The sequence below is a fragment of the Aspergillus campestris genome (genome assembly GCF_002847485.1).
Source record: "Aspergillus campestris IBT 28561 chromosome Unknown P168scaffold_14, whole genome shotgun sequence".
Classification (NCBI taxonomy): domain Eukaryota; kingdom Fungi; phylum Ascomycota; class Eurotiomycetes; order Eurotiales; family Aspergillaceae; genus Aspergillus; species Aspergillus campestris.
Window position 1 is genome coordinate 681,866 of NW_020194349.1, and position 24,206 is coordinate 706,071.

The 24,206-nt window shown below is 50.2% G+C and overlaps 5 protein-coding genes across 5 annotated transcripts; 4 read left to right on the forward strand and 1 right to left on the reverse strand.

Moving 5' to 3' along the window:
* Positions 1 to 719: 719 nt before the first annotated feature.
* P168DRAFT_322229 (uncharacterized protein) lies at positions 720 to 2,305 on the reverse strand (the record flags this gene model as incomplete). The annotated part of the gene is made up of 3 exons (XM_024840544.1): positions 720 to 1,859; positions 1,921 to 2,028; positions 2,081 to 2,305. The coding sequence occupies 3 exons, from the start codon at positions 2,303 to 2,305 to the stop codon at positions 720 to 722; spliced, it is 1,473 nt and encodes a 490-aa protein (XP_024689223.1).
* Positions 2,306 to 5,785: 3,480 nt separating this feature from the next.
* On the forward strand, positions 5,786 to 7,661 carry P168DRAFT_293475 (PPIL4 family peptidylprolyl isomerase). The gene is made up of 4 exons (XM_024837817.1): positions 5,786 to 6,049; positions 6,169 to 6,866; positions 6,932 to 7,128; positions 7,194 to 7,661. Exons 1-4 carry the CDS (start codon positions 5,970 to 5,972, stop codon positions 7,617 to 7,619), a joined length of 1,401 nt encoding a protein of 466 aa, XP_024689224.1. The 5' UTR covers positions 5,786 to 5,969; the 3' UTR covers positions 7,620 to 7,661.
* Positions 7,662 to 7,947: 286 nt separating this feature from the next.
* On the forward strand, positions 7,948 to 9,954 carry P168DRAFT_260128 (UDP-N-acetylglucosamine diphosphorylase; the record flags this gene model as incomplete). The annotated part of the gene is made up of 3 exons (XM_024834656.1): positions 7,948 to 9,026; positions 9,091 to 9,825; positions 9,883 to 9,954. Exons 1-3 carry the CDS (start codon positions 8,301 to 8,303, stop codon positions 9,952 to 9,954), a joined length of 1,533 nt encoding a protein of 510 aa, XP_024689225.1. The 5' UTR covers positions 7,948 to 8,300.
* Positions 9,955 to 15,178: 5,224 nt separating this feature from the next.
* P168DRAFT_243935 (putative ribosomal small subunit assembly protein) lies at positions 15,179 to 20,453 on the forward strand (the record flags this gene model as incomplete). The annotated part of the gene is made up of 3 exons (XM_024833894.1): positions 15,179 to 16,093; positions 19,679 to 19,832; positions 19,960 to 20,453. 3 exons carry the CDS (start codon positions 15,179 to 15,181, stop codon positions 20,451 to 20,453), a joined length of 1,563 nt encoding a protein of 520 aa, XP_024689226.1.
* A 2,206-nt stretch (positions 20,454 to 22,659) lies between these two features.
* Positions 22,660 to 23,519, forward strand: P168DRAFT_285307 (uncharacterized protein; the record flags this gene model as incomplete). The annotated part of the gene is made up of 6 exons (XM_024836196.1): positions 22,660 to 22,770; positions 22,866 to 22,874; positions 22,952 to 23,113; positions 23,192 to 23,290; positions 23,342 to 23,394; positions 23,498 to 23,519. The coding sequence occupies 6 exons, from the start codon at positions 22,660 to 22,662 to the stop codon at positions 23,517 to 23,519; spliced, it is 456 nt and encodes a 151-aa protein (XP_024689227.1).
* Positions 23,520 to 24,206: the final 687 nt, after the last annotated feature.

Here is a 24,206-nt window from a genome sequence, read left to right on the forward strand (position 1 = left end):
CCCCTGTTTCTCTTTTCTTTTTCCCCTTTCTTTCCTCTACCACTACTTTTACTCTCTCCCCCCCGAGAAGATTAAGGTTGGTGCTAAGAGAGCAGGGCACTTGAGCCAAGAAGGTGATCGGTCGATTTTTGATTCTGAGTCGGATTTCCCCGCTGGAGTTAGGATAACGGTGTGTGTCTGGGTGAGAAGAATTGGATTTAGAGATTGTTCATTTGATTGATTCTCTTGTTTTATCTAATTCGTTGGGCCTTCTTCTGTTCCACCCCTGGTTACAGAGTTAATGGTCAGGAACGATCTGTCGGCTATTGTTGCGGACGGGCCGGTCCCATACTTTCGAAATACGGATTTCAGTCAATAAATAGAGGAGATAGAGGTTATGATTAAGAGATCATGATTAAGTATATCTTGGTCTAACCAAGTCGCAATGTAAGATGTAAGATGTAAGAACAGAAGGAAACCACCAACAGCCGAGGGAATATGCAAAAGTATAGACAAGACAAACCCAACCAACAAGACAAATGGAAAGACAAATGAAAAGAAAAGGACAAATGAAAAAGAAAGAAAAGACTAAAGAAAAAAATAAGAATTAAAATCGATAAACCCTGACCCGGTGGAAATTAATTTTGCTTTTTCCCTTTATATTCGCTCCCCCACAACAGGCGCCGGCGGTCCACGGTGTCTCACTTTCCCGACGTGACCACGTATATTGTACACGTCGATCAGAAACCATCGGGGCTTCTCAGCGCCGACATCGATGCTCGAGGGAGTCCAGATGGCGTTCGGCAGTCGGGCGCCGTGTCCAGTGTGACCGGGATGTATGGCTCGCCGGGATGCGGCTCCGAGTGCTTGGGCCGCGTGTAGGGAAATCCATTGATCAGGGTCGCCACAGAGCTTGAATCCCCCGACGCGGAGCGGTGTCGCTTCTCGCTGCTGCTGTAGCCGTACAGGTCGGAGCCGGACTCCGTGGGAAAGAGGCGCTGGGCGTCGTGCGTGAAGGTTCGCGCTAATCGCCCGGGGCCGTTGCTGCGTAGCTCATCCCCCGGGTCTACCGAGTCGAGCGGTGCGAATGGCCCCCCTGCGGAGATCAGAGGCGACGACGTCGGCACAAACCCAAGGCCCATTTCCTGTGCTGTGGAGGGGATCGGCTTCGTTCGGGCAGGACTGGTGGTGAACGCTCCTTCGTTCGTCAATTGGAGCGGCGTGCGGATGCGGTTCGAATTGAGGCATTTCGTAGTCCAGGCGTTCGTTCTGTAGTCCGGTACGTGCGTCATGCCCATCATTGGTTCGGGAGATGTGGTCGAGGCCGGCAGACCCATCTGCAATGAATTTCGGCTGGTAGGGCTCGGGAGAGTTCGGTCCACCCCCTGGCTTTCAGAAGGCATCGAGGGTATTACTTGTGCCGCTGGTGGCAGATCCACTGACCCCGGTCCCGAAAACATATATGGATAGGCAGTCGGCGCCAAGTTCTCCGATTCTTGGTCCGGATATACCGTCCCGTTAGCTCCCCGGCTAGCGTGGAGGCTCGGACTCCATGTCTTCGACGCCCATGAGAACCCACAGAAATCGGCCAAGTCGCCTTGCGGAGTACCAGGAACCATGTAGGTCGGGGCTTGGGGTTGGTACGTAGAGGACCCGATCTCATATCCCGCCAACGGATCGGCGAATGACGCTCGACTGTACTGTTGCTGGGAGTCGACCGATCCCAGATCATAGCCCGATGGCCGTGAATACGAAGCAGTCCGCGATCCCAGATGTACCACAGGCTGACACACGCCATATCTCTGAGCCGGAGACACGGCAGGGCCCATGACGGGATACGGCCATCCGCTGGTCTTGGTCTGCAACGCTGATGAATTGACCTGGGGTTCCATTAGCCCATCTAGCTTCACATCTAACATATCAAGGATCAAGAAGTCTTACCCGTAAGAACTGACAGTTGTAATTTCCTGACATACGGCAGTTGGTGCAGCCTTGGCCATCACCGGCATCACCGCTGCACTTGATCTTTCTTTTGCGACAACGATTACACTGTCGGTGTTAGATCTGATCTGATCATATGATGAGTTTCAGGCAGACATACAGCAACTTGTATACGACGTCTGGTCGAGTTTCGAGTCTTTCCATCCAGCTCCTGCGACGGACTGACGCAGTCGACGCTCCTGTCCAGCATATCCGGCTGACTCCCATCCCGCATGGGATGGACCATTGGCAGACCATCTGGCTTGTGCTGATGCTCAAAGGCAAGCCCCTCTGGGGAGTAGTAAGGATGGGCCATGACTTCATCGATTAGCGCAGAAGTAAACATGTTGTTCCGCATTCTGAGACTCACATAACGAGTCAAGACAAGAACCGCCAAAGAGAAAAGTATTTCAAATATCCCCGGGGAAAGAAGATGAAGGAGTATGAATCAGGGATGAAGGTACCCAGCATGTTCTATCTACCTTTGAAGTATTGAAAAGGGAACCGGGAAACGATGAGAGGGGTTGCCTTTTCGTCGGAAGTAAGGTCAGATTTAAGCCCATGCGCCTGTGGTTTCTCTCGTCATTTGTCTGATTGCTTGGTTTGGATATTTTCTTTTTGTCCTTTGTTTTTTGTTTTATCTCATTTTCTTTTATTTTGATTTGTTCTTTTTCTTTTTCTTTTCTATTTCTTTCTTTCCTTTTTGTTCATTTTTTTAAAGAACGAAATAAAAGAATATTGTCCTGTTGGCCGGTCAAAAGAAAGAACGATTTCGACCGGTCAGACCCTCACCTGTAGAAATCCAGAAAGAAGAAATGTCCCTTAATCGATTCCCTTCTTCGAAAATCCCCAGTTCGGATCAACTATCCCTTTTAGTCTTCCTTTTTCTTTTTTGTACTCTCGGTCGTACCAGAGACATCATGCAAATTTCCGTGTTGCATCTTCCTTATGTCTAAATTCCTGTTGGTTGGTTCATCATGAGTTTCTGTCTTGTCTTGAATCTTCCCCCCAAAAAACACTCATCTCGGTTGGGAACCCCCCAGGAAGATGCTGATGAAAAGGCTAGACAGTCTGAACGCCTGGGCGATTAAGAGGTTCTGTTTCACAAAAGTAACGTTGCACGAGTTGAATATGGCCTGATAGCACGGAGGAGTCGCCATCGCGAGTCCAAGCTGGAAACCCCGGAGATCTCAGTCTGCGTTGCCAACCAATGATCCTCGGATTATGCTCCACCAGCCCTCTTTGCTCTAGCCACAGCTTAAGAGGTAGATCATTCGCCCCTCCCAACGACCCGGCAAGGCTTAGATCGGAAGTCAGATGAGGGCGGGCCCCAGAGACCGCTGGCAGGGCAGATCAGGTCTCCGCTGACTAGTACGTTTGCAGATGGCTCCATATTAAGATTGGGAGCGGAACGCACGATCATGGCCGATGTTTGCCCGTTAGAACGGTGGCCAGGTGGGGGAGCCTATTGGTTCGGCTTGGGCAGTCTTCAGCGGTCAAACAAACTCTTTCAGAGGCCTGAACTCGGCCGGTACTTTTGGCGCCCACAAAACTTGGTATTGAGCCGAAGTGAGATGTTTCGTGATGAGGGTGGTCTTTTTTTTCCCTCACCTCGGTTCCCGGAGGACAGGCAACAGATGAGACTCACAAAGTCCCTGCAAACGAGGTCGCCCCCCAACAGAGATTACACTGATGTTTCGGGTGGCTTTTGGAGCTCTTACATATTCAAAAGACCGCAAGACTAACGATCAGAGTGATCCTGGGAATGGATTCATGTAGATCATCCCCGTCCCGGCCCAGTCCCGATCTAGCCTAGTAGCTAAGCACGAGCTAGGAAGGAGCTCTGGTGGAAGTTAATCTGACTAGAAGCCTCTTATCCAGGTCACCGGGCTGGATCGCTGGATCACTGGATCTGCATAGGGTCATCAAGTGCCGTGGAGCTTTTCCCCATTTCTCAGGGATTTTCTCAGGGATTCTCACCCGCGACACTAGAGCTGGGAGATGTGCCAGGGACCCCCGGGCAAAAGAGAGTGGACAAATCAACATGAGTAGAGAGGGAAAATGAAAATGTGGTTTGGGGAAAAGAGACATAATTTGCCCAACGACCCCCATTTAGTGGCATCATCAGCCAGCGATAGATGTCAGGGACGTGGGCCCAGGGGAGGTTCAGTATGCACAGAGTTCAGGGGTCCGAAATATCGTACCTGACGTAGCTGGTCTGGTCTGAACGAACACCAACCAACATTAGTCTGGCACCACCTCTGGTCTTGATTGGAACAGTTTCATCCCAGGTGCGTGTCAGTATTCCTGTGCGCCCAGTCAACTTGTTGAAAGAAACGAAAATGCAGCCAGCGATACTAGCCGGGTTTGGGATGGGCAGCCAAGAAACGTTGACCACACTTGGGGAAATTTGAACCTAGAACAGCGCCAAAAGAAGGGAAAGAAAAAAGGGGGAAGAAGGCAACGATTGTGATTGAACAAATGGATAGTCTGATAAGGACCAGATGAGAAGAAAGCGTTCTTCTTCTTCGGTGTCTTCATCGCAAATTATTTGGCTGAGAGTGGCTGGCGGTTGATATTAGGGCCAGCCTCTCCAGGCTAAGGACCAGTGAAACTCGTCCATCCCTCACTAGCGTCTCAGCCTGTCAATCACGAATGAGAGAATGGAAATAAAGAGTGAAATAAGAGGTAATAAACAAATAGATAGATTAGTAAAATAAGATAATAGGATAAAACGACATGAAACAGAGGAAAAATAATAATAATAAATAAATAAAAACTGCATATCACGAAAGATAAACCAGTAGTTCTCATTGAAATCTCACCACGTGCATTCAATCTCAACAAATTAGTATTACCTTGGTATTATCAGTGCGGTTGGATCCTGCGAAGCATCAGTCACTGACGGCCAGATCAGCTAATCCATCGAGCTGCTGGGCATAAGCTGCAGGAGACCGCCCGTTATTTTCCAACGCCTCTGTTGTGAAACTTGCCAAAACAGAGGGGGAACAGGCCCAGCAGTACGCCTAGCCAAGTCAGGTCTATAACCCGAGGACAAGCGAAATGGGGTTGCAGTTGTTGGTCTGGTAGACAGGGGACAGGCAAGTCGGCCAGAAAAATCTACCGTCCAGCTTTCTCTTCTTCGCTCGTCGAGCTTGCATCATGATCCGCGTCATGATGCGCACCGATACAAACAGGCCCCGGAGCAGTGTCTTGGTTCAGACCCATTGCTCCAAGCTGTCCGGGTCTTCCGGAAGATATGCCGTTGGGTTGAGAAGAATGGCCCGTAACACGAGACGGCGCCGGGTCAACCTTCCGATGGTGTGAACCCCTCGAAAGCATCGACGGATATCGCACAGGGCCCCAATCTTTCCCACGGCCTCTGTATGACTGTCACTAGCGTCAATGTGCGGCCGCGACGTGTGGGAAAGCCCAAGGACGGTACGACGTTCCATCCCGGCCGTTGCAATGGCTATGGTGGACAATGGCATTCCGAGGCTTTTTTTTTTATATATTAGCAGCGTCTGCTATTTCATTAGCGAGATGAAACAGATCAATTGGAGGCCTAGAATTGGAAACAGAGGTAGCCCCCTGAATGACTGATGACAACTCGGACTCGATCGTTGATGCGGAAGTTGTACACTGGAGAGTTGAAAGAAGTATCGCAGTAGTCTCCGCTACTTAGTAGTAGTAAGCTCAAAGCTGCCGTTGCTGCCAGGATCGACAGGCCAACCGATTGGGCGGGCGGCAGCGGCTCCGCAGTGACCTCAGGCTCTTCGCTTTTTCCCTCTACTCATAATTAATTTTATAATCTCACCATATTTGTCTTCAACCTTTTTATATTATTTTCGGTCGAAGTTGACCCTTGCTCACATCCTTGTCTTGAGTCAAAGCTCCTCCTGCCATCCCCGACGAGAGCTCGAGCTCTGTACCATCCCATTCCACACGGGTCCGACCGTTAAACGCACCGCGACCCGGGTCGCATCGCCTGCAGCCACCGGACAAGCACCATGAGTGTTCTGCTGGAGACCTCCCTGGGGGATATTGTCATCGACCTTCTGGTTGACGAGTCGCCCAAGGCATGTGAGAAGTAGGTACCCTTTTTTCTTCGCACTGCACATCTGCACCGTGCCTTGAGGGGCAGGAGCGCATAGACAATGTCGAGTGGCTGAACGAGAAGACTAAGCAATCCGTGTTCTACCGTTGTAGCTTCCTGAAGCTATGCAAGATTAAGTATTACAATTTCTCGCCCGTCCACAGCGTCCAGAAGAATTTCACCTTTCAGACCGGAGATCCGCTGGCCGAGTCCCCTGAGAGCGATGGCGGGTCGAGCATATGGGGCGTGTTGGACGGCCCTTCCAAGAGAACCTTCGCCCTCCCCGTTCCACCCAAGCTGAAGCACGATGTCAAGGGCACGGTCAGCTTGGCGACTGTCGCTTCTCCGCACGATCCAGATGAGCGCATCGCGGCCAGTCAGTTTATCGTCACGCTGGGGGACAACCTCGACTACCTCGATGGGAAGGCCGTGATCTTTGGGAAGGTGGTAGAAGGGTTCGACGTGTTGGATAAGGTCAATGACTCTTTCATTGACGGTGCTGGTCGACCGCTCAAGGATATCCGGATCCGCCATACCGTTGTTCTCGACGACCCGTTCGATGACCCCCCCGGTTTGGTGGAGCCCGCGGAGAGCCCTGTCCCGTCCAAGGCGCAGCTGGCTACGGTGCGGATCGCCGATGATGAAGAACTCGATGACAATATGGATGAAGAGGCAATGGAGAAGCTCCGGCGAGAGCGGGAGGCGCGAGCACAAGCCTTGACTCTAGAGATGGTTGGCGATCTCCCGTTCGCAGAGATCAAGCCGCCCGAGAATATCTTGTTCGTTTGCAAATTGAATCCAGTTACTCAAGGTAAGACTTCCCTGACTACTATGGTGTTGATACCGTACATGCTTACATGCTAATGCGACCACCAGATGAGGATCTCCACTTGATTTTCAGTCGCTTTGGACAGATTCTCTCATGCGAGGTCATCCGAGACAAGCGGACCGGGGACAGTCTCCAGTACGCCTTCATCGAGTTCGAAAACCAAAAAGATTGCGAACAAGCCTACTTCAAAATGCAGGGAGTTCTCATCGATGACCACCGGATCCATGTGGACTTCTCCCAAAGCGTCCGTCCCCCCCCCCACCTTGTGTCCCGTTTTCCGGCAAATTCCCTGGCTAACATACCCCGCAGGTTTCAAAACTGTCCGAGAGTTGGCGGAATGCCACTGTCACGAAAAGGAGCGGTCAGCGTGGTGGCTTCGGTGGCGTCGCCGGCCTCGAGCAGAAACGACAGTATCGGGCCTCGGACACCACCACCACCACGCGTCCCGACGATGACTACGGGATGGTATTTAGAAAGAACGAGTCGCGACGACGGTCTCCCAGCCGCAGTAGTCCCCCGCGAAAGAGCGCCCCTCGCGACCGGCGGGGCAGCGGGAGTCCCCCGCCCGAGTCGCGCCGGCATCGATATCGCGACCGATCGCACAGTCGCAGTCCACACCGCGGGGAACGGAGCTATCGGGAGAAGGACCGAAGTCGATACGACGATCGTGATCGTGATCGAGACCGTCGCCGTGATCCACGGGATGATCGGTATCGGGAAAGACGACGTTGGTAGTGCCGACACAATTAATCGATCGCATACTAGATTGGTAGACAAAGATATTGTATATGAACAATCCCCTACCGTGCTCTATATTCATTGTATCGTACTGTACATTCTCACTATTAGTGAGTGGTCCTACCAATAATCCACATAGTCCGTCAATAGTCCATCTGTTTCGCCAAGTGTCGGTGAAACCAGCCCCACCGGCTCTGCAATGGTTTGCCCCGCCTCGACGTCGCCTCCAGCAGTCAGAGAGAGGGGGATTGGTCACTGCAATTCGAAATGAGACAGTCGCCTGAATCGCGACCCGAAATATACACTGTCGCAGTCTAGCTGTCTAGCTGTCCTCAGTGAAAGCGATTCTGGTCCAAGTATTGGTTCCAATTGCTGAGTCGGGCTAAAAATAACCCATCTCCTGACACAGACGGAGGAAAAGGAAGAAAGAGCTGGAGTGATCAGCATACTAACTAGAGATGCTTTAGTGTGTTATACATAAATACCTCTCGGCCTAGACTGGAATATTCAAGCATTCACTCTCAGCTCCTTATCCTCCTCCTCCATCTTCCCTACTATTCTCCTCTTACTCTCCTCTGTCTCGCCTACCTTTCTTTCCATTCAGCCCGTGTCACATTCTCAGTCTAGATTTATTAACTATTTTTTTTTCTCTATTTTAACAAACGCAAAGTCATCGCCATGGCTGCCGCTATCAAAGAAACGGTCTCGAACCTAGTCAATAAGATCCACGGACAACCAGAAGATGCCCCGCGTGAACCGTCCGCCGAGGAATTCCAACAGCTGCGACAAAAGTATGAGGCCGCCAACCAAGGCCATGTGTTTGCGTTCATCGACGAACTGAAGCCCCTCGAGAAGACCCTCCTCTTCCACCAACTGGCCAACTTCGACCCCACCCGCATCAACGAGCTCGCCGACAAGGCCCTCAACCCCTCCCAAACCCACGAAGAATCCGCCGCCTCCCTCGAACCTCTCCCCGACGTCGCCACCGCCTCCATCCTCGACTCCGATCCCAAAGACCTCCAGCGATGGTACGATGAGGGTCTCCAGCTCGTCGCGGACAACAAGGTCGCCGTCGTGTTGATGGCCGGCGGCCAGGGTACCCGTCTCGGAAGCTCCGCCCCCAAGGGCTGCTTTGACATCGGTCTCCCCAGCCACAAGCCGCTCTTCCAGATCCAGGCTGAGCGCATCGTCAAGCTGCAGCAGCTGGCTCAGAAGATCTCCGGCAAGCCGGCTGTCATTCCCTGGTATGTGATGACCAGCGGGCCTACGCGCAAGCCGACGGAGCAGTTTTTTGAGAAGCATAATTACTTTGGTCTGGATAAGAGCAATGTCTCTATCTTTGAGCAGGGCGTCCTGCCTTGTATCTCCAACGAGGGCAAGATCATGCTGGAGAGCAAATCCAAGGTACATAGCCACCGTCCAACCCACGCCCCTAGCCTCTCCCCAGACATCTCCTAACGATATACAGGTCGCAGTCGCCCCCGATGGCAATGGCGGCATCTACCAAGCGCTGGTGACGTCCGGCGTGCGGGAAGACATGCGTGCGCGCGGCATCGAGCACATCCACAACTACTGCGTCGACAACTGCCTCGTCAAGGTCGCCGACCCGGTCTTCATCGGCTTCGCAGCCTCGAAGAAGGTCGACATCGCGACCAAGGTGGTGCGCAAGCGCAACGCCACCGAGTCCGTGGGCCTGATCCTGCAGCGCAACGGCAAGCCCGATGTGGTCGAGTACTCCGAGATCGACGAGGCGACCGCCGAAGCGGTGGACCCCAAGCAGCCGGACCTGCTCAAGTTCCGCGCGGCCAACATCGTCAACCACTACTACTCGTTCAAGTTCTTCGAGTCGATCGAGACCTGGGCGCACAAGATGCCGCACCACGTCGCCCGCAAGAAGATCCCCTGCATCCTGGCTGAGAGCGGCGAGTTCTACAAGCCTGAGAAGCCGAACGGCATCAAGCTGGAGCAGTTCGTCTTTGACGTCTTCCCCATGACGCCTCTGGAGAAGTTTGCTTGCATCGAGGTCCGCCGCGAGGACGAGTTCTCGCCGCTGAAGAACGCCCGCGGGACTGGCGTCGACGACCAGGATACCAGCCGGCAGGATATCATGAGCCAGGGGCAGCGGTGGATCGAGAAGGTCGGCGGTGTGGTTGTCACTGATGGTGAGGCTGTCGGTGTGGAGGTTTCTCCTTTGATCAGCTACGTATGTTCTCCTTCTCCATTGGTTTTATTTCGGAACATGAACTGACAAATATTGCAGGGCGGAGAAGGACTGGAGTTCCTCCAAGGACGCGAGATCAAGGCCCCGGCCGTGATCGAAAAGGAGGAATAGATGGGGATCCCACCCATCTCACACTTAATCCACAGGTCAACAGCATCAACAGCGGACACTGGCAGCCCAGTGGTCTGTTTAATCATATAGCACGATGTTTATATTTGGTAATCCAGGTGCATATGAAGAGCATTAGTGATACACCTATCTACTGGTTTTAATTTTTCCTTTTTTCTTCCCTACTTGTAAAAGAAAACGTATAAACATATATTTTGACGTAGTACTGAAGACAGGATCTTGTGGGTGTATATATATATCCTTTTCCTTAAGCAAGGGAGACTGTCAAATCTGCATCTGCATCTGCAAGAAAGACTGCGCAAGGAGAAACTAACAATATAATCTATAGATCCACATTATACTCTATAACCCCGTCAATGACATACAATATCCCAAGGTACCCAACATCCAGACAGTGCTGATCAACAGCCTCAGGCCAGCACATCCACCGGAAATCCGGGGCAGCCCAGAAGATCACTCTCCTTACCATACCGTACCCAAACTTACAGGAAAGGTCCGGAATGTCTGTCAGAACACTAGGACAGTAACCTGCCTTTCCCGGTCTCTGTTACATCGCTTGTTTCGGTCCCGCTGTTTTCCCCTGTTCGCGGTATCGTTCCTGTTTGTGTGCAGTTTTGGCGGATTGAAAGGATTTCCTCTTGATTTATAGGTTGGTTATTTGGTGGTTTGAGGTTGTGTGTTGTCAGTTGATTGAGTTGCTGCTGTTGCTATTGTCTGGTGAAATTTTATTTAATTTATTATCTATATTATCATCTATTTTACTCTATATTTTTGTCTTCTGTGTGTGCTTGATCGTCACTTTTTCTTTAAATTTTTTTTTTTTTTTTTTTCCTCCACTCCCATTCGACCGCTCCGTCTTTGTCAGCCCACTTTTTCAGGTTCTCCGACGGAAGCAAATGCGCGCTTGACTTGAAGTGCTGCTTGTTCCTCCAGATTCTCAAAAGCTGACGGTTTCGTTGAAAGATATCCTGCCTCATTTGACAAGGAGAGATTTCGATCGTTGTGTGTGTTGTTGGATTTAGGAAGGGTGAGTCTCGCCCTCTTTGGATATTTCTCCGCGATCTGCCTTTGATGAGCTTTTTTTTGGGGCGGGGGGCACCAGCTGCAGAAGCTTCTTCGTCATCTTTTGACGTTGACGCTCCCGCTGGACCCGTATATGTTTCTCTCCGGCCACTTTGGTTTGGATTGGGGAGATGGTTCTCAGGTGGAATTGTCTGTCTCCTTTTTATCCAAATCTTCCTGGGTAGCGTGTGGGAAATAATGCGACTTTTGGAGTGCCCCGCGCCATCCATTCAAGGTGTCCCATGCGAATGGAAGAATGATGAAAAAGAAAAGAAAAGAAAAAGCTCAGACTACAACCAAACAATGGCTCGATTGGAAACGCTGACAAGCTTCCCCGTTTCTTAGTTTGATCTACCGACAAAATGTTGCTTTCTCGTCGCGCGTGCTACAAGTGTGGCAACATCGGCCACTATGCGGGTTAGTCGAGATGGTTTTATACGGCATGGATGGTGAACTGACGGATGGGTGTAGAGGTCTGCTCTTCGACTGAGCGTCTCTGCTACAACTGTGAGTGTCTTCTTTCTTAGTGCGGACTTTCATCCAAGATTCTTGCTAATACAATGAACAGGCAAGCAGCCTGGTAGGTACCTGCGTGTGTGACATACCCCGGACAACAGATCTAATCCGTCGACTAGGACACGAGTCCAGCAGCTGCCCGCTCCCTCGTACCACCGAGAGTAAGAGCTCCCCGAACTCAAACGATCAACAAGAACAATTGAACGTTAACTCGAATCCAGCCAAGCAATGCTATAACTGCCAGGGTCTGGGCCACGTTCAGGCGGATTGTCCTACCCTCCGTCTGAACGGTGCCAACGGCCGCTGCTACAACTGCAGCCAGCCCGGTCATCTTGCTGTACGTTCGATTCTCCCTCGGGAATACTATAATACTACCAGGGTGGATCCACTGACTTTCCCCAGCGCAACTGCCCTGCCCCTGCTACGGGTGCTCCCCGTGGTCTCGGCGCTCCCCGCGGTGGACTCGCCGGTGGTTTCCGTGGTGGTTTCGGCGGTTACCCTCGCGCTGCGACCTGCTACAAGTGTGGTGGCCCCAACCACTTTGCCCGGGATTGTCAGGCCCAGGCCATGAAGTGCTATGCTTGCGGCAAGCTTGTGAGTGCCCTTCATTGAAAATAGCAATAAAGTACAGCCGCTCATTATATCTAGGGCCACATCTCCCGTGACTGCACCGCTCCCAACGGTGGTCCCCTTAGCTCCGCCGGCAAGGTCTGCTACAAGTGCGCCCAGGCTGGCCACATCTCTCGGGACTGCCCCAACAACGAGGCCGCTCCCCAGCAGCCCACCGAGGCCGGTGCCGCCCCCGCTGTTCCCGTTGCTGCCGTTGCCGTCGAGGCGACTACCGAAGTCCCCGTTGCTGCCGCGGCTCCCACCCCCGCTGTCGCATAAAAAAAGCACGTTATGATTATCCGATCAACCGGTCCCCTCTTCACGGGAGCCTGTTTCCCTTCTACCTAATCTCCTCCCATCTTGCTTTGAATTGAAGGTCCCCGATCCCGGTTTTGATCTTCTTCTCTCATGTTTCTTCCTTTGCATATATTACGCCCCCCCTTCATTATTTATTTTTCAACTTTTCCTTCTCTCCTTATGTATACGACGAACAAAAAGTTTCACGAACTCCTAGGCCCTCCTCCCCCCCCACCTTCAGGCTTGGATCCTATACATGGCTCAGGTTCTTACGATTGGCGTCTTAATTGTTCTCCTCGGGTATCTTCTCATTCGGATAATAGGTACGACAAGAAAAGAGGGAGAGACGAGGGGATGGATGGCGAAGGGTGAATTGAACAAGAAGTTCACTGGTGGACCGACGAACGTGCGTGTGATCAAGTGTTGATGGGATAAGGCTACAGATGGGGGATCGTTTGTGCTGAAGAATGTGTGTTGATGGAGGGGAAAGGTAACTGGCGTGTGGTCACCTCTTCATCTTTTCGTCCTATAATTCATTTTTCCATATTCGAATGGGAAGCAAATAAAAGCAAAGAAAAAAAACATGATTTATTCTTTTTCTTCTTGTTGGGTTAGGAAAGTTTCTGGCTTTTGTTTCTGTCTACTTGGATGGAGGTTTTTCCTGGAGTAATGGTTGTATATGGTAAGAATGGCAGAGAACTTATGCTACTCCGTGTTATCAGAGCAAGTGTTGGATTTCTATGGCAGACCCCGTGACACCTCCAACTATCCATCTAGCTCTACTTCATCTTCTCTCCACTATAGCTACATTGTTTCCCCGATTCACTTACTCATACCTCAAGGCATCGGTCAATCATCTCTGTTCTTCAAGATCTACCCACACTTATATACCCAAGGTGCGCAACGACACCATGCCCGGCTCCGACATAAGTGATGACTACGACGTCGATGTACATTTCCCTCCCAGCAGACAACTTTGAAATAGACTAACTTGTATCATGTGTACAGTCCTTCATCGTCGAGATCGACTCCATCCAAGCCCACGGTGCGCATCTCTCGAGTCTTCTAGGTTCCTACTAAGTAAGCATAGGTATCGGCGCAGCAGATATCACGAAATTGAAAGCCAATGGATACTATACTATTGCGGTTGGCACCTTCTGAGTCTTCCTCCTCTATCTACTACAGCTAATTGGACAGTCCGTCCACGGTGCCACCCGGAAGAATCTCCTGAAGATCAAAGGGTTCAGCGAGATCAAAGTGGAGAAGATCAAAGATGCTATCACCAAGTGCCTGGTCTGTCACTACCATGTTCAGTCTTGCTAGATCTAACCATTTGGTATAGCCCTCCGCATCTGGGTTCATCACCGCCATGGAACTATGCCACCAGCGCAAGAAGGTAGTGCGAATCTCAACCGGAAGCAAGCAATTCGACTCCATCCTGGGAGGGTTTGTCTCCCCACCCCTTTCCCCATTCGAACGTCCCCCCTAACAACTATACAACATCAGAGGCTTCCAAAGCATGAGCATCAGCGAAGTCTTCGGCGAATTCCGCTGCGGCAAAACCCAGCTCTCACACACAATGTCCGTCATCGCCCAACTCCCCAAAGACATGGGCGGCGCAGACGGCAAAGTAGCCTACATCGACACAGAAGGCACATTCCGACCCGAGCGCATCGCCCAGATTGCGGAGCGCTTCGGCGTCGACCCTGCCTCGGCGCAGGAGAATATTGCGTACGCGCGCGCGCTGAACAGCGAGCATCAGATGGAGCTGCTTAATACGCTTAGCAAGGAGTTTGCGGGCGGCGAGTATAGGCTCTTGATTATTGATAGCATTATGAATTGTTTTAGGGTGGATTATTGTGGACGGGGGGAATTGGCGGATCGGCAGCAGAAGCTGAATCAGTTTTTGATGAAGCTTGCCCATATGGCTGAAGGTGTGTCTTCTTCTTCTCGCTGATTGTCTGTTACTTATCTAACTAACCCTCGCCGGGTCCAGAGTTCAACGTCTGCGTCCTGATGGTAAGTATAGTGCCGCCGCCGCCTCAGCTTACAACACTCATATCGTGTAGACAAACCAAGTCCAGAGCGATCCCGGCGCCAGTGCGCTTTTTGCCGGAGCAGACGGCCGCAAGCCTGTTGGTGGACACGTCCTGGCACATGCGTCTACTACGCGTGTTCTTCTCCGCAAGGGTCGTGGGGAGGAGCGGGTAGCGAAGATACAGGATTCGCCTGGTAGGTTTGACTTAGACACCTATCTTGGGTAAAGCAACGCTGAGTACTGCAGACTGCCCTGAGAGAGAGGCGACTTATATCATTACCAATGGTGGGATCAATGATCCTGATAAGGCTTGATACATGAGTATAGGTAGGTTCGATATACCAAGCATGTGAGGGTTGACAGGGTTTGAGTGATCTTTTTATTTCTTCAAATGGGATGATTTGATTCAAGTTATGCGACATGAGTGAATGATTGATTTGACTGTCACGGCCATGATAAACAGTTTATGTATGAGTCTATGAAATGAAGTATGAAGCATAGTATGCGAAAACAATGCCAAGAAATAAAATAAAACAAAACAAAATAAAAATAATCTCACTCCGCCTTCCGAAAAATCTGATCAAAAAAACAATTCTGCCGCATCACCAACAACCACTTCCATCCAACATTCTTCATTCTTCAAAGACCTTCACGAAATCCCACCCTTCGTCCAAATCCGCCAAAATGAAAAAGACCCCCTCCGAAATAGCAGGCTACACAGTCCTCCCCCTCACCCTCCCCGCAACCCCATCCTACCCCAAGCCCGCAACGCACCACCTCTACATCCGCGCCCACGAACCGCGCATCCCCGACGACGACACCCCCCGCTCTCTCTTCCTCGTCAACATCCCCATCGACACGACAGAGCTACACCTACGCCACCTCTTCGGTACCCAGCTCGGCGCAGGCCGCGTCGAAAAGGTGCACTTCGAGGATGTGCCGACCAAGGCGAAAGGAAGCGGCGCGCAGGCGAATCAAATGTCCGTGAAGAAGCGCAAGCGCGTGACGGCTGATGAGCTGCAGGGTCAGCTTGATGGGATTGAGTTGCCTGCTACGTGGGACAGGGCGCTGCATAAGAGCGGGGCGCATGCGATTGTTATCTTTGTGGATGGGCCTGCGCGCGAGGCGAGCTTGAAGGCTGCGAGGAAGGTTGCGGGCCGCAAACAGGGGAAGGAGGGGATTGTGTGGGGGGAGGGTGTTGAGGGGAGGCTTCCTGCGCTGGGGATGGAGCGGTACTTGAAGCATGAGCGGGCTGTTTTCCCTGCGCGGGCGGAGATTCTCCGCGCGGTGAGCGACTACATGACTGTGTTTGAGCAGGTGTCTGAGGCGCGGAAGAGGGAGGTCGCGCGTCGGGCGCAGGAGCCGGACGAGGATGGGTTTGTCACTGTTACTAGTGGGCCGAAGCTTACGGAGACGGCGCACGAGGACGAGGCGAGGGAGCTGGTTGAGAGGCAGAAGAAGAAGCAGGAGGGCTTGGAGGACTTCTATCGCTTCCAGAGTCGGGAGAAGAGGAAGATGAGGCAGAATGAGATGCTTAGGCGGTTTGGGGAGGATAAGAAGAGGTTGGAGGATATGAAGAGGCGGAAGGGGAAGATTAGGGTATGTTCTCTTCTTCCTCCTTTGATTGACTGATTGTTGGACTGTGGGATACTGATACTAACGATGTATAGCCCGAGTAATGGCTGCGGTGTCTACTGCACTTGTCCGATGTCGATTTTAGCAAGGCGTTTTGGGTGGTCAAAAGTCAAAGTCAAAAGTCAAGTTTTTGTCGTCGGGTGGAGGATTCAATGCTGATGTGAGTGTCTAACTTTACTTCTACCTCCCTTTTTTTTTTATGATGAGCCCGCTGGGGCCAGAGTAGCAAGACTCTTGTTATCTTGATGTCATGCCATGTCTACAAAAACCAGCGTTAAATATCTTCTCACTCTCTGAAGTTGATTCTATATAATGGTGGTGTATGTGCTTGTGGAAATGCTGTTGCTAATTGTATATTAGGTATATTGTATAGATAGATATAGATAACTGAACATTAGTTGTGAACTTGTGATGGCCTTATTATCTACCGTCTGCCACCGGCTGTTCCATGGGAATATGAAACCCACTTGTGGTAACTAGCACTGTCCTTCTGCTCGCTCGATCTACAAAGACCCAGCACCTCTCCCTCAAAAACCAGAGCAAGGGAGCCCATTGAGTAAATGAGCGAGCAAAACACTACTCTTCCCTTAAAGCCAACCCACAAAGCACCCACCCTGCAGCAGCAACCCCCACCGTCGAAAGCGAATACAACACCGCCCAGACCCAAAGAAGAACCACCAACCCCAACCCCTGCGGATACGCAATCGTCAAACACAACACAGGCACGGGCACGCACGCGAAATAGATATACCGGGCCACGCGGTGCGTCTTGCCGGGATCGACTACGAGTCGGAGGGCGGAGAGCGCATGCCGCTGCCGCTGTCGGCTGTCGTCGAGGTAGGCGACGATGCCGCATAGCGGGATGAAGATGAAGGAGAGGGCGCCGCCGGCTATTAATTCCAGTGCAATTATGATGTCGCCTTCGTAAATTTCTTTTTGGGTCGCACAGATGAGGATTATGGGGGCTGTGCCGATTGCGTATGATGTCATGTAGTAGAGGTTGTCTAGGTACCAGGGTTCGAGGCGGAAGTTCTGCTCGCTGAGAGTGATCATTTTGGTGCAGAGTGGGGTGTTGGGCTGGGATGGTGAGGGAGATGGGGGTTCAGCGTGGGGAGAGGTCGCGCTGCTGCTGGGGGTTGTGGTCGTGAGATGGTGCTGGGGCAGGGATGGGGAGCCAGGTGGCGTCTTGTTGTCCGATGTAGACTCGGACTCGGAGTCGGTCTGAGTGGCTACTGCTGCTGCTGTCTGCTTCTTCTTGCTGCCCTGGTGGGCCATTTCTGTAGCTGTTAGCCAATTTCGTTGAACACATACATGGAGGGAGCAGGCCTACCCGAGCAGCTCTCGGCGATCAGGAGGATCGGGAGAAGGAGCAGCAACACTGGCACCAGTTGACCGAAGCCCCAAAAGTCTTCCTCGACGACGTTGCTGCCCGGCGGCACAAACGAACGGATAGTGAACAGTCGAATCGTGCCCCAGATCAAAGCAAACATCAACCAGATCACCTCGAAGGTTGCAGAGCGCAGGAAATCGATCACGGCTTGTGTGGTAGCCCCTGCCGCCAAGGAAACGACAATCGAGGGCACGAGGAGGGCTCGCATGCATCGGGAGGACGTTTGAAGGCCTCCACAGCATCTGGCAATGGTCTTTCGCCATAACGTGCCGACAGCCTTCAGAGTGGCCACCGCAACGGCATTGGTGGCCGGAAGCATCCGTAGGAGACGGATAAAAAGTCCTCCCAGCAGGATGATCTCCGAGACGACTATATACACTGCACTTCCTGAGCTGCGGTCAAATCCGAAATTCACCTCGTCCACGAAGCACTTTGCGGGGGCGGCCAGCTTGCTCGTCGGTACGGGGACGGATATTTTGATATTTCGGTGACCCATCAAAATCATTTTGGCTCCGCCTTTTCCACTAGACAAAAGCGCGATGGCAAGCATGATGGTGAGCGCGGTCATCAAGAAGACTCTAATGTAGAGGAGATACTTGTGGCGCCGCAGATACTGCTGGAGGAACGGCAGTGTCGCCAGATGGGTGACGCTCGCGAACCAGGTGATGGCCGTGATTATTTGCCAGTGATAGAGGGATAAACCACAGGGCAGTTGGGAATAGCCGCTCACGAAGTTGGCGAATCCGGTCACGAGCTGCTGATCACTCATTGCCATCACGACCTTGATCCGACCTGTTAGTTCCCTGCCCCCCGGTTGCTAGAGGTGGATATTGGTACTCACAGTCCTCAGTGGTTTCACCCACTGCGGTGATGGTAAGATCCTTTTCAGCATCCTCTGCAGCGACTGCCGCAATGGATCATCCAACGCATTCCCCATCGGGAGTGTTTCCGAAGAACCAGTGGATGGTTCGGTTGGCGCGACAACATAGTTGAATATCAGAGCCACGAGGGTGGCCCAGGCCGTAGCGAGAAAGCCCGTGATGATCTTTCCAAGCGTCAGTCTAATCATGCTTCATGCAAAGTAACAACATGCCTACTTACCCCAATCCCAGAGATATCGGGATTAGGTTCCAGTGTTCCGTGAGCTTCACTGGAACAATTGACTGGGCGACAAGACATACCTGTCTGTGTTTGATGAGTACTATCTGACGCAGAAATTGAGTATTGATTTCGTCCTGCGGGCTGGGGTCAATGTGTGATGTGGTATTTCCTATGTATCATGACTAGTGCTCGCAAGGCTGAAACTCGCCCGCCCCATGTTGTCCAAATCAGGTATACATGGCCGTTGATCAAGAGTGATTCAAAAGCGAGCTAGTCTGTAGCTAACAGAAAGCCTCTTGATAGAAGTGAGCAAGGTATATATCCTCACCAGTGCAGTTCCTCTTCCTGGTCTTCGTCTAGTATAGTACTGTGGTAGTAGTAGACGTCTTATTCCTGTCCTAATTACCCTGTGTGTACTACAGAGAGAATGTACATAGCTTGCATGAGTATGACCTTTTTCAAGAAGACATACAAGCTGTTCACTTTCTATATAACTGCCAACCTATATGTTGTAATATAGTATAGTACCTTAGTTATACCCCGTGGTGGTTCTATAGTTCCAACTGGATGGTGGTCTGGATCCGGTACCGCACGGGCCACAGGCTTGGCATGACATCTTGAATCCCAGCTCGGAGCTCACCTTCTCTCATCAAACCAAGTTGTATTCTTGCTTTTGATAAGTGACAATCGTGGCAAATTCAACACGACGTCTGTATTAAACTGTAGATGTTGATGCAATACCTTATTATCTCAAGTCAGGTCCGTCCATATGTCGCGTCAACCGACTATATATACTTACAGCTTGCTAGAGCTCCAACCGCATAACTTGAATTACAATCCATACTGCACCAAACAAGACACCCAACTCTACTGATCCATTCGGTTTATATGATATGGCCTCAGCAGAAACACCCGGAGGGGGCTTCATCCAAAACCCCCTCCTCTCCCCCGCGCCATCAACATCAACAGCAACACCATCCAGTCTGCCCAAACCAAGAGCGCACCCGCTTCGCGCAGGTTCCTTGAAAGAGACGACTGTGATCAACCACGTTGACAAGGTCCTCCTGAGCGTCAACCGACGACACGCTAAAAAGTTCAGCTCCGCTTTTGATGACCAGAGTCAGCAGGCGTCAGAGCGTGGGTACGAGAGCTTCAAGGAAGTAGCTAAGGATCTTGATGGAGTGATTGATGTACTCTGGGTTAGTGGGACTCGTATGTCACCTTTCTTTCTCTTTCTTTCTCTTCATGCGTGGTATATGTGATATACTATTTGGTTTCACATGGGCGAGAACCGCAGACTAACTCTCGTCTCTCTTAATCCCTTGCCTATTGTTTCCAGCTTCAATACAAATCCCATACCTGATCACCGTGGCCGGACTAATCAACACGTACCTCCCCGACTTCCCCCTCAGCCCAGGCTCAACCTTCCGCTTGCTCAGAAAGCTCGACTCCGTCTTCGCATCGCTCCTCCTCGGCGAAGACGCAGACACGGGCGAACCCCTTTCAGGCTTCGAAGGCCGACACAATGTCGTCTCCATGACGGAGAAAGTCCGCATCAAGAGTCTGGCGGAGACGTGTCGTGTTGCTGTCGTGGAGGCCAGCGAGCAGGTTGATGAGGAGATGGATGAGAGCGCGGATAGCCTTGATGAGGGTGATGATGATGACGACGACGACGATGACTTTGGCACTGGGACAGGGGAGTATCAGGCTCCGGGGCGGTGGGATATGGAGGCTGCGAAGGTTTATGAGAAGACGATTCAGTTGCTTGGGGATGAGCTGGGGAAGGCGGGGGAGTTTGTGGATAATCAGATTGGGTCTGGGGAGGTTTGTTAGTTTTCTTCTTTCTTTCTTTTTCATGTTTTGAAGCTGTGATCCTAAGTTGCGTTTTCATTCTGTTTTGTCGGTTTCTAGCTAGTATGAGCCCATGTCACTCAATATCCATCACTACCTACCCAGTTTTCTACAAATACAGCACTATCAATCCATATCATCCAATCCAACCAACCAAACTACCTACCTGGTAACAAGAACCTTATCAACAAACCACCCCCCAGAAGAACCCATAAACAAACCACCAAATCAACCTAGAAAGTTACCAGTTACCACATCAACCAAGCCACCTTCCCCACCGTGCCTTGGTCTGCCGACAACCTCCCCCCGCGAGATAGGATGGACGGATGTTCCGAACAGCGCTCGTGTCGATTAAGGTTGTGTCGTGATCTCAGCGGCCCAAGAAATAAATAAATAAACATGGATGTCTCAAGGTAAGGTGGGCATTCTTGGGTGGGTGGATAGAGGGGTGTAAGTATAGCTGTATGTCTGGCTTGTTAATGTAAGGATTGGGATGGATGTCTTGATTGTGCATTGCATAATGCACATTGATTTTGCTGGAGTCATAATAATACTAATAATGAAATAATGAAATAGAACAGAATGGAATAAAATCAGATAATAGTTAGTGAGCGACAGCTTTTCAGGTCTCCTAGGCTGTTGGGGACGTTGAGCTCGTCTGGATCCATGGTTCGGGGTTCCGGTGGCTATCCGTGCTTTACCTACACTTACTGCCTCTAGTTTTACCAACTCTGAAGTTTGAGATCAAATGGTGTATTATACATTTTTAAACAAGTAATGATACTGACTTTTCTAATATGAAACCTCAAAACTACTGTGTACTATTTACTATCTCAAGGTCATGATGAAATCAGGCAGTAAGATAAGAGGATCTATATCTGCAAGGGACTGACGACATCCAGTTATACACTGGATATTATAATATCCATGCATGCGCTTAAGCCCGCGCAAGGATTTATGCTCTGTATGTAATATGTGTATTATATGTAATATGTGTAATGGAGGCTTTCCATGGTGCGGGATATACGGTCAGTACGTGGTATTAGTATGTATGTGTATGTGTGTATGTATTATGTATAAGCAAGGGCGATGTAGGGGCCGTCATCTACCGCGTGCTTGAGATGAAGATTGACAGAATAAGACTCAGAGAAATGAGTATGAAGGGAACTGTATTGAATGGAATCAGTCAAATAAGAGTGAATTCTATCCCTTGGTCATACCAGCTCCTCCCCTGCTGTTGATTTTCTTTCTTCTTCCAGATCACGACCTCGTGTACTCCGTATGGAATATGTATTTTACGTCATCCACTGTATCAAGCTGGTATTCACCCAAGTTGGTTATATGGGAGACACGAAACCCTAGTCGGCCGATCGCGTCGCGGACGCGTACAACGAACCGGGATTGAACGGAGTAGAAATGGCACTAGCGGGCCGGATTTAAGGTACGCTCAGCTGTGTGTGCCTGTTACTGTCTGTACCAGATTACTAGTATCAGTCCAATGGGAGGACTAGAGTAGAGATTCCCATGGTTCTGGTTGTCGAGTGGGGATGTGGCTGTGGCTACTGGCTGCATCTCGGAGCTGAGTTCTTTTTTCTGGTTTTCCCAGCTGTGTTGTTGGCGCTTGATCTGAGTCGAGTCTATATTCCTCAGGTCTGAGTGAGCTGCCCCCAGCCACTTGTAGAAGAGAGTGCTTTGACCTCGTCTGTTTGCTACTATTAGATATTATCGCCTCGGGGCACTGACGATAGTCATCAATTATTGAATCATCAGCATGTCCGGCCACACGTTTACCGTATGGTACCTCCTGTCTCTTTCTTCATCCACGGTTGTACCCTTTCTATTATGTTAGTTATCGCAAATCCAAGGTTGACTTCTGGGGCACATCAGCGGGGCTTGTCCTTTCGGGTTTCGACGTTTAGAACCTTTCTTTTGGTTCCTTTTCATGTTGATTCAGAAAAAAAAACCCACCGTTAGAGGATGACGGTGGATAGTCTGTCTTTCAAAAGGTAGAGTAAGCAACATCAATGATCCAGTCGATACAGAATAAAGAACAGGCGTGGCTACCTTTGAACGGGACAAATCTACCAATAAGACAGTAGAATTGGACAAGAAAGCGAGAGGGGAGAAAAAGAAAAGCGAAAAAAAGAAAAACAGAAAAATAAATTAAGTCTCCATCTTGTCCCCGCTTATGACGATTGGGCCCACGGACGCGAACTGGAAATCGACGAGTCACCGTCCGGGCTCGGACTGGAGTCGAGGGCTGAACCTGAAGGTCTCTTGGTATCTGTACTCCGGAGATGTAAGTGTGAATGTAAATAAATGTACATGTAAAACAAGGTAAAGATAATATAATATACTAAAATATAATCTAATAATAAAACTCACGATATCAAGACCTCCAGGGTTGGTCTGCAGGTGCAACATTCAGCTATCCTTGCAGATTCGTGCATCGTTTAGTATTATGCTGGCTTGGCTAACAGCCTCCCTTGTCTGATGCCTTGTCTGATGCCTTGCCTGGGTCATCACCAGATGAACCATATGTACCCCGTCCATGCCATGCTATGCTCCCTGCGTCAATTGAGGGGATTCAGGGTATCAGTTGGGGTAATCCTTATGTCGGACGCCACGTTGGGTTCATGATAGTATGTCTAGAACTTCTTTGCCGGATTGTGTATATTTATATATACCGATTATAAAGCTATATCCTTCCAGTAAACCAGACAGCTCCAGAATCAGGTGCATGCAGAGGGAATAAGAATCATGTCAGTTGCAAACCCGCAGGATGCAGTGGTCATCTGTTCCAGGGTTCAGGTTGTTTGGTATGTATTGGTACAGGTAATTTACTTCATTCTACTAACCACCCAGTTCAGATATATCCTGTTATATCCGGACATACCCAGATATATATCTATCCGGGTAGATAGTATGTCGAGGACAGAACTTGATATCGAGTATCAAGACATCTATCGTCACCATGAGATGATGATATCTATTGACCCACTGTTTAGTACCGTATTTAATACTAGTACATATTACCGTGAAATCTGAATACAAAGAACAATACGGTATTGCCCGACCCATATCATACCATGACCCATACAATAAGCCAAAATATATGCATTCCATACTGTATATTACATACAAACTCCCGGATACCGACATTATCAACCCAGATCTACAAGTCTTCTTCTGGTTCACTAAACTGGGCCGAAAAGGTTTTTTCTTTCTTTCAACCAAAGACAAGAGAATGGAACAGAACAAGGAAGAAATCTAGTAAATAATATTGAAATGATAATAAAAAAAAAATAATAATAAAAAAAGCTCTTTCGTCCCACCCATTGTGGCAGTAGTAGCAAAAGCCTGAGGCTGCTTCGCCCCTCCTCACCCACAGCGTGCTTGATGGTTGGTTCGTCCGTCCTGCACGTCGTTGGGTCATTATTCTAATCATTCTTTAGTCTGGATTGTGTGGGTTGGATTATTATCATTACCTTATTATTATTATGATTTTTATTTTTCACCTTTTTCTTCTATTTTTTTATCATGTTATTTTTTTTTTTTATTTCCGGTCCCTTAACTAGAATTTTGTTCGTTCGTCTAATGATCGATTCTCCTGCCGCTCTCTGGTCTGCCCTAGTTAGCAATCCATTCTCTCTCTCTCTTCTTCCTCTCTTTCTCTCTTCTCTCCCCCTCTTCCATCTGAAGAATATTCGCCTCTTCCTCTACCCCTCTTCCTTT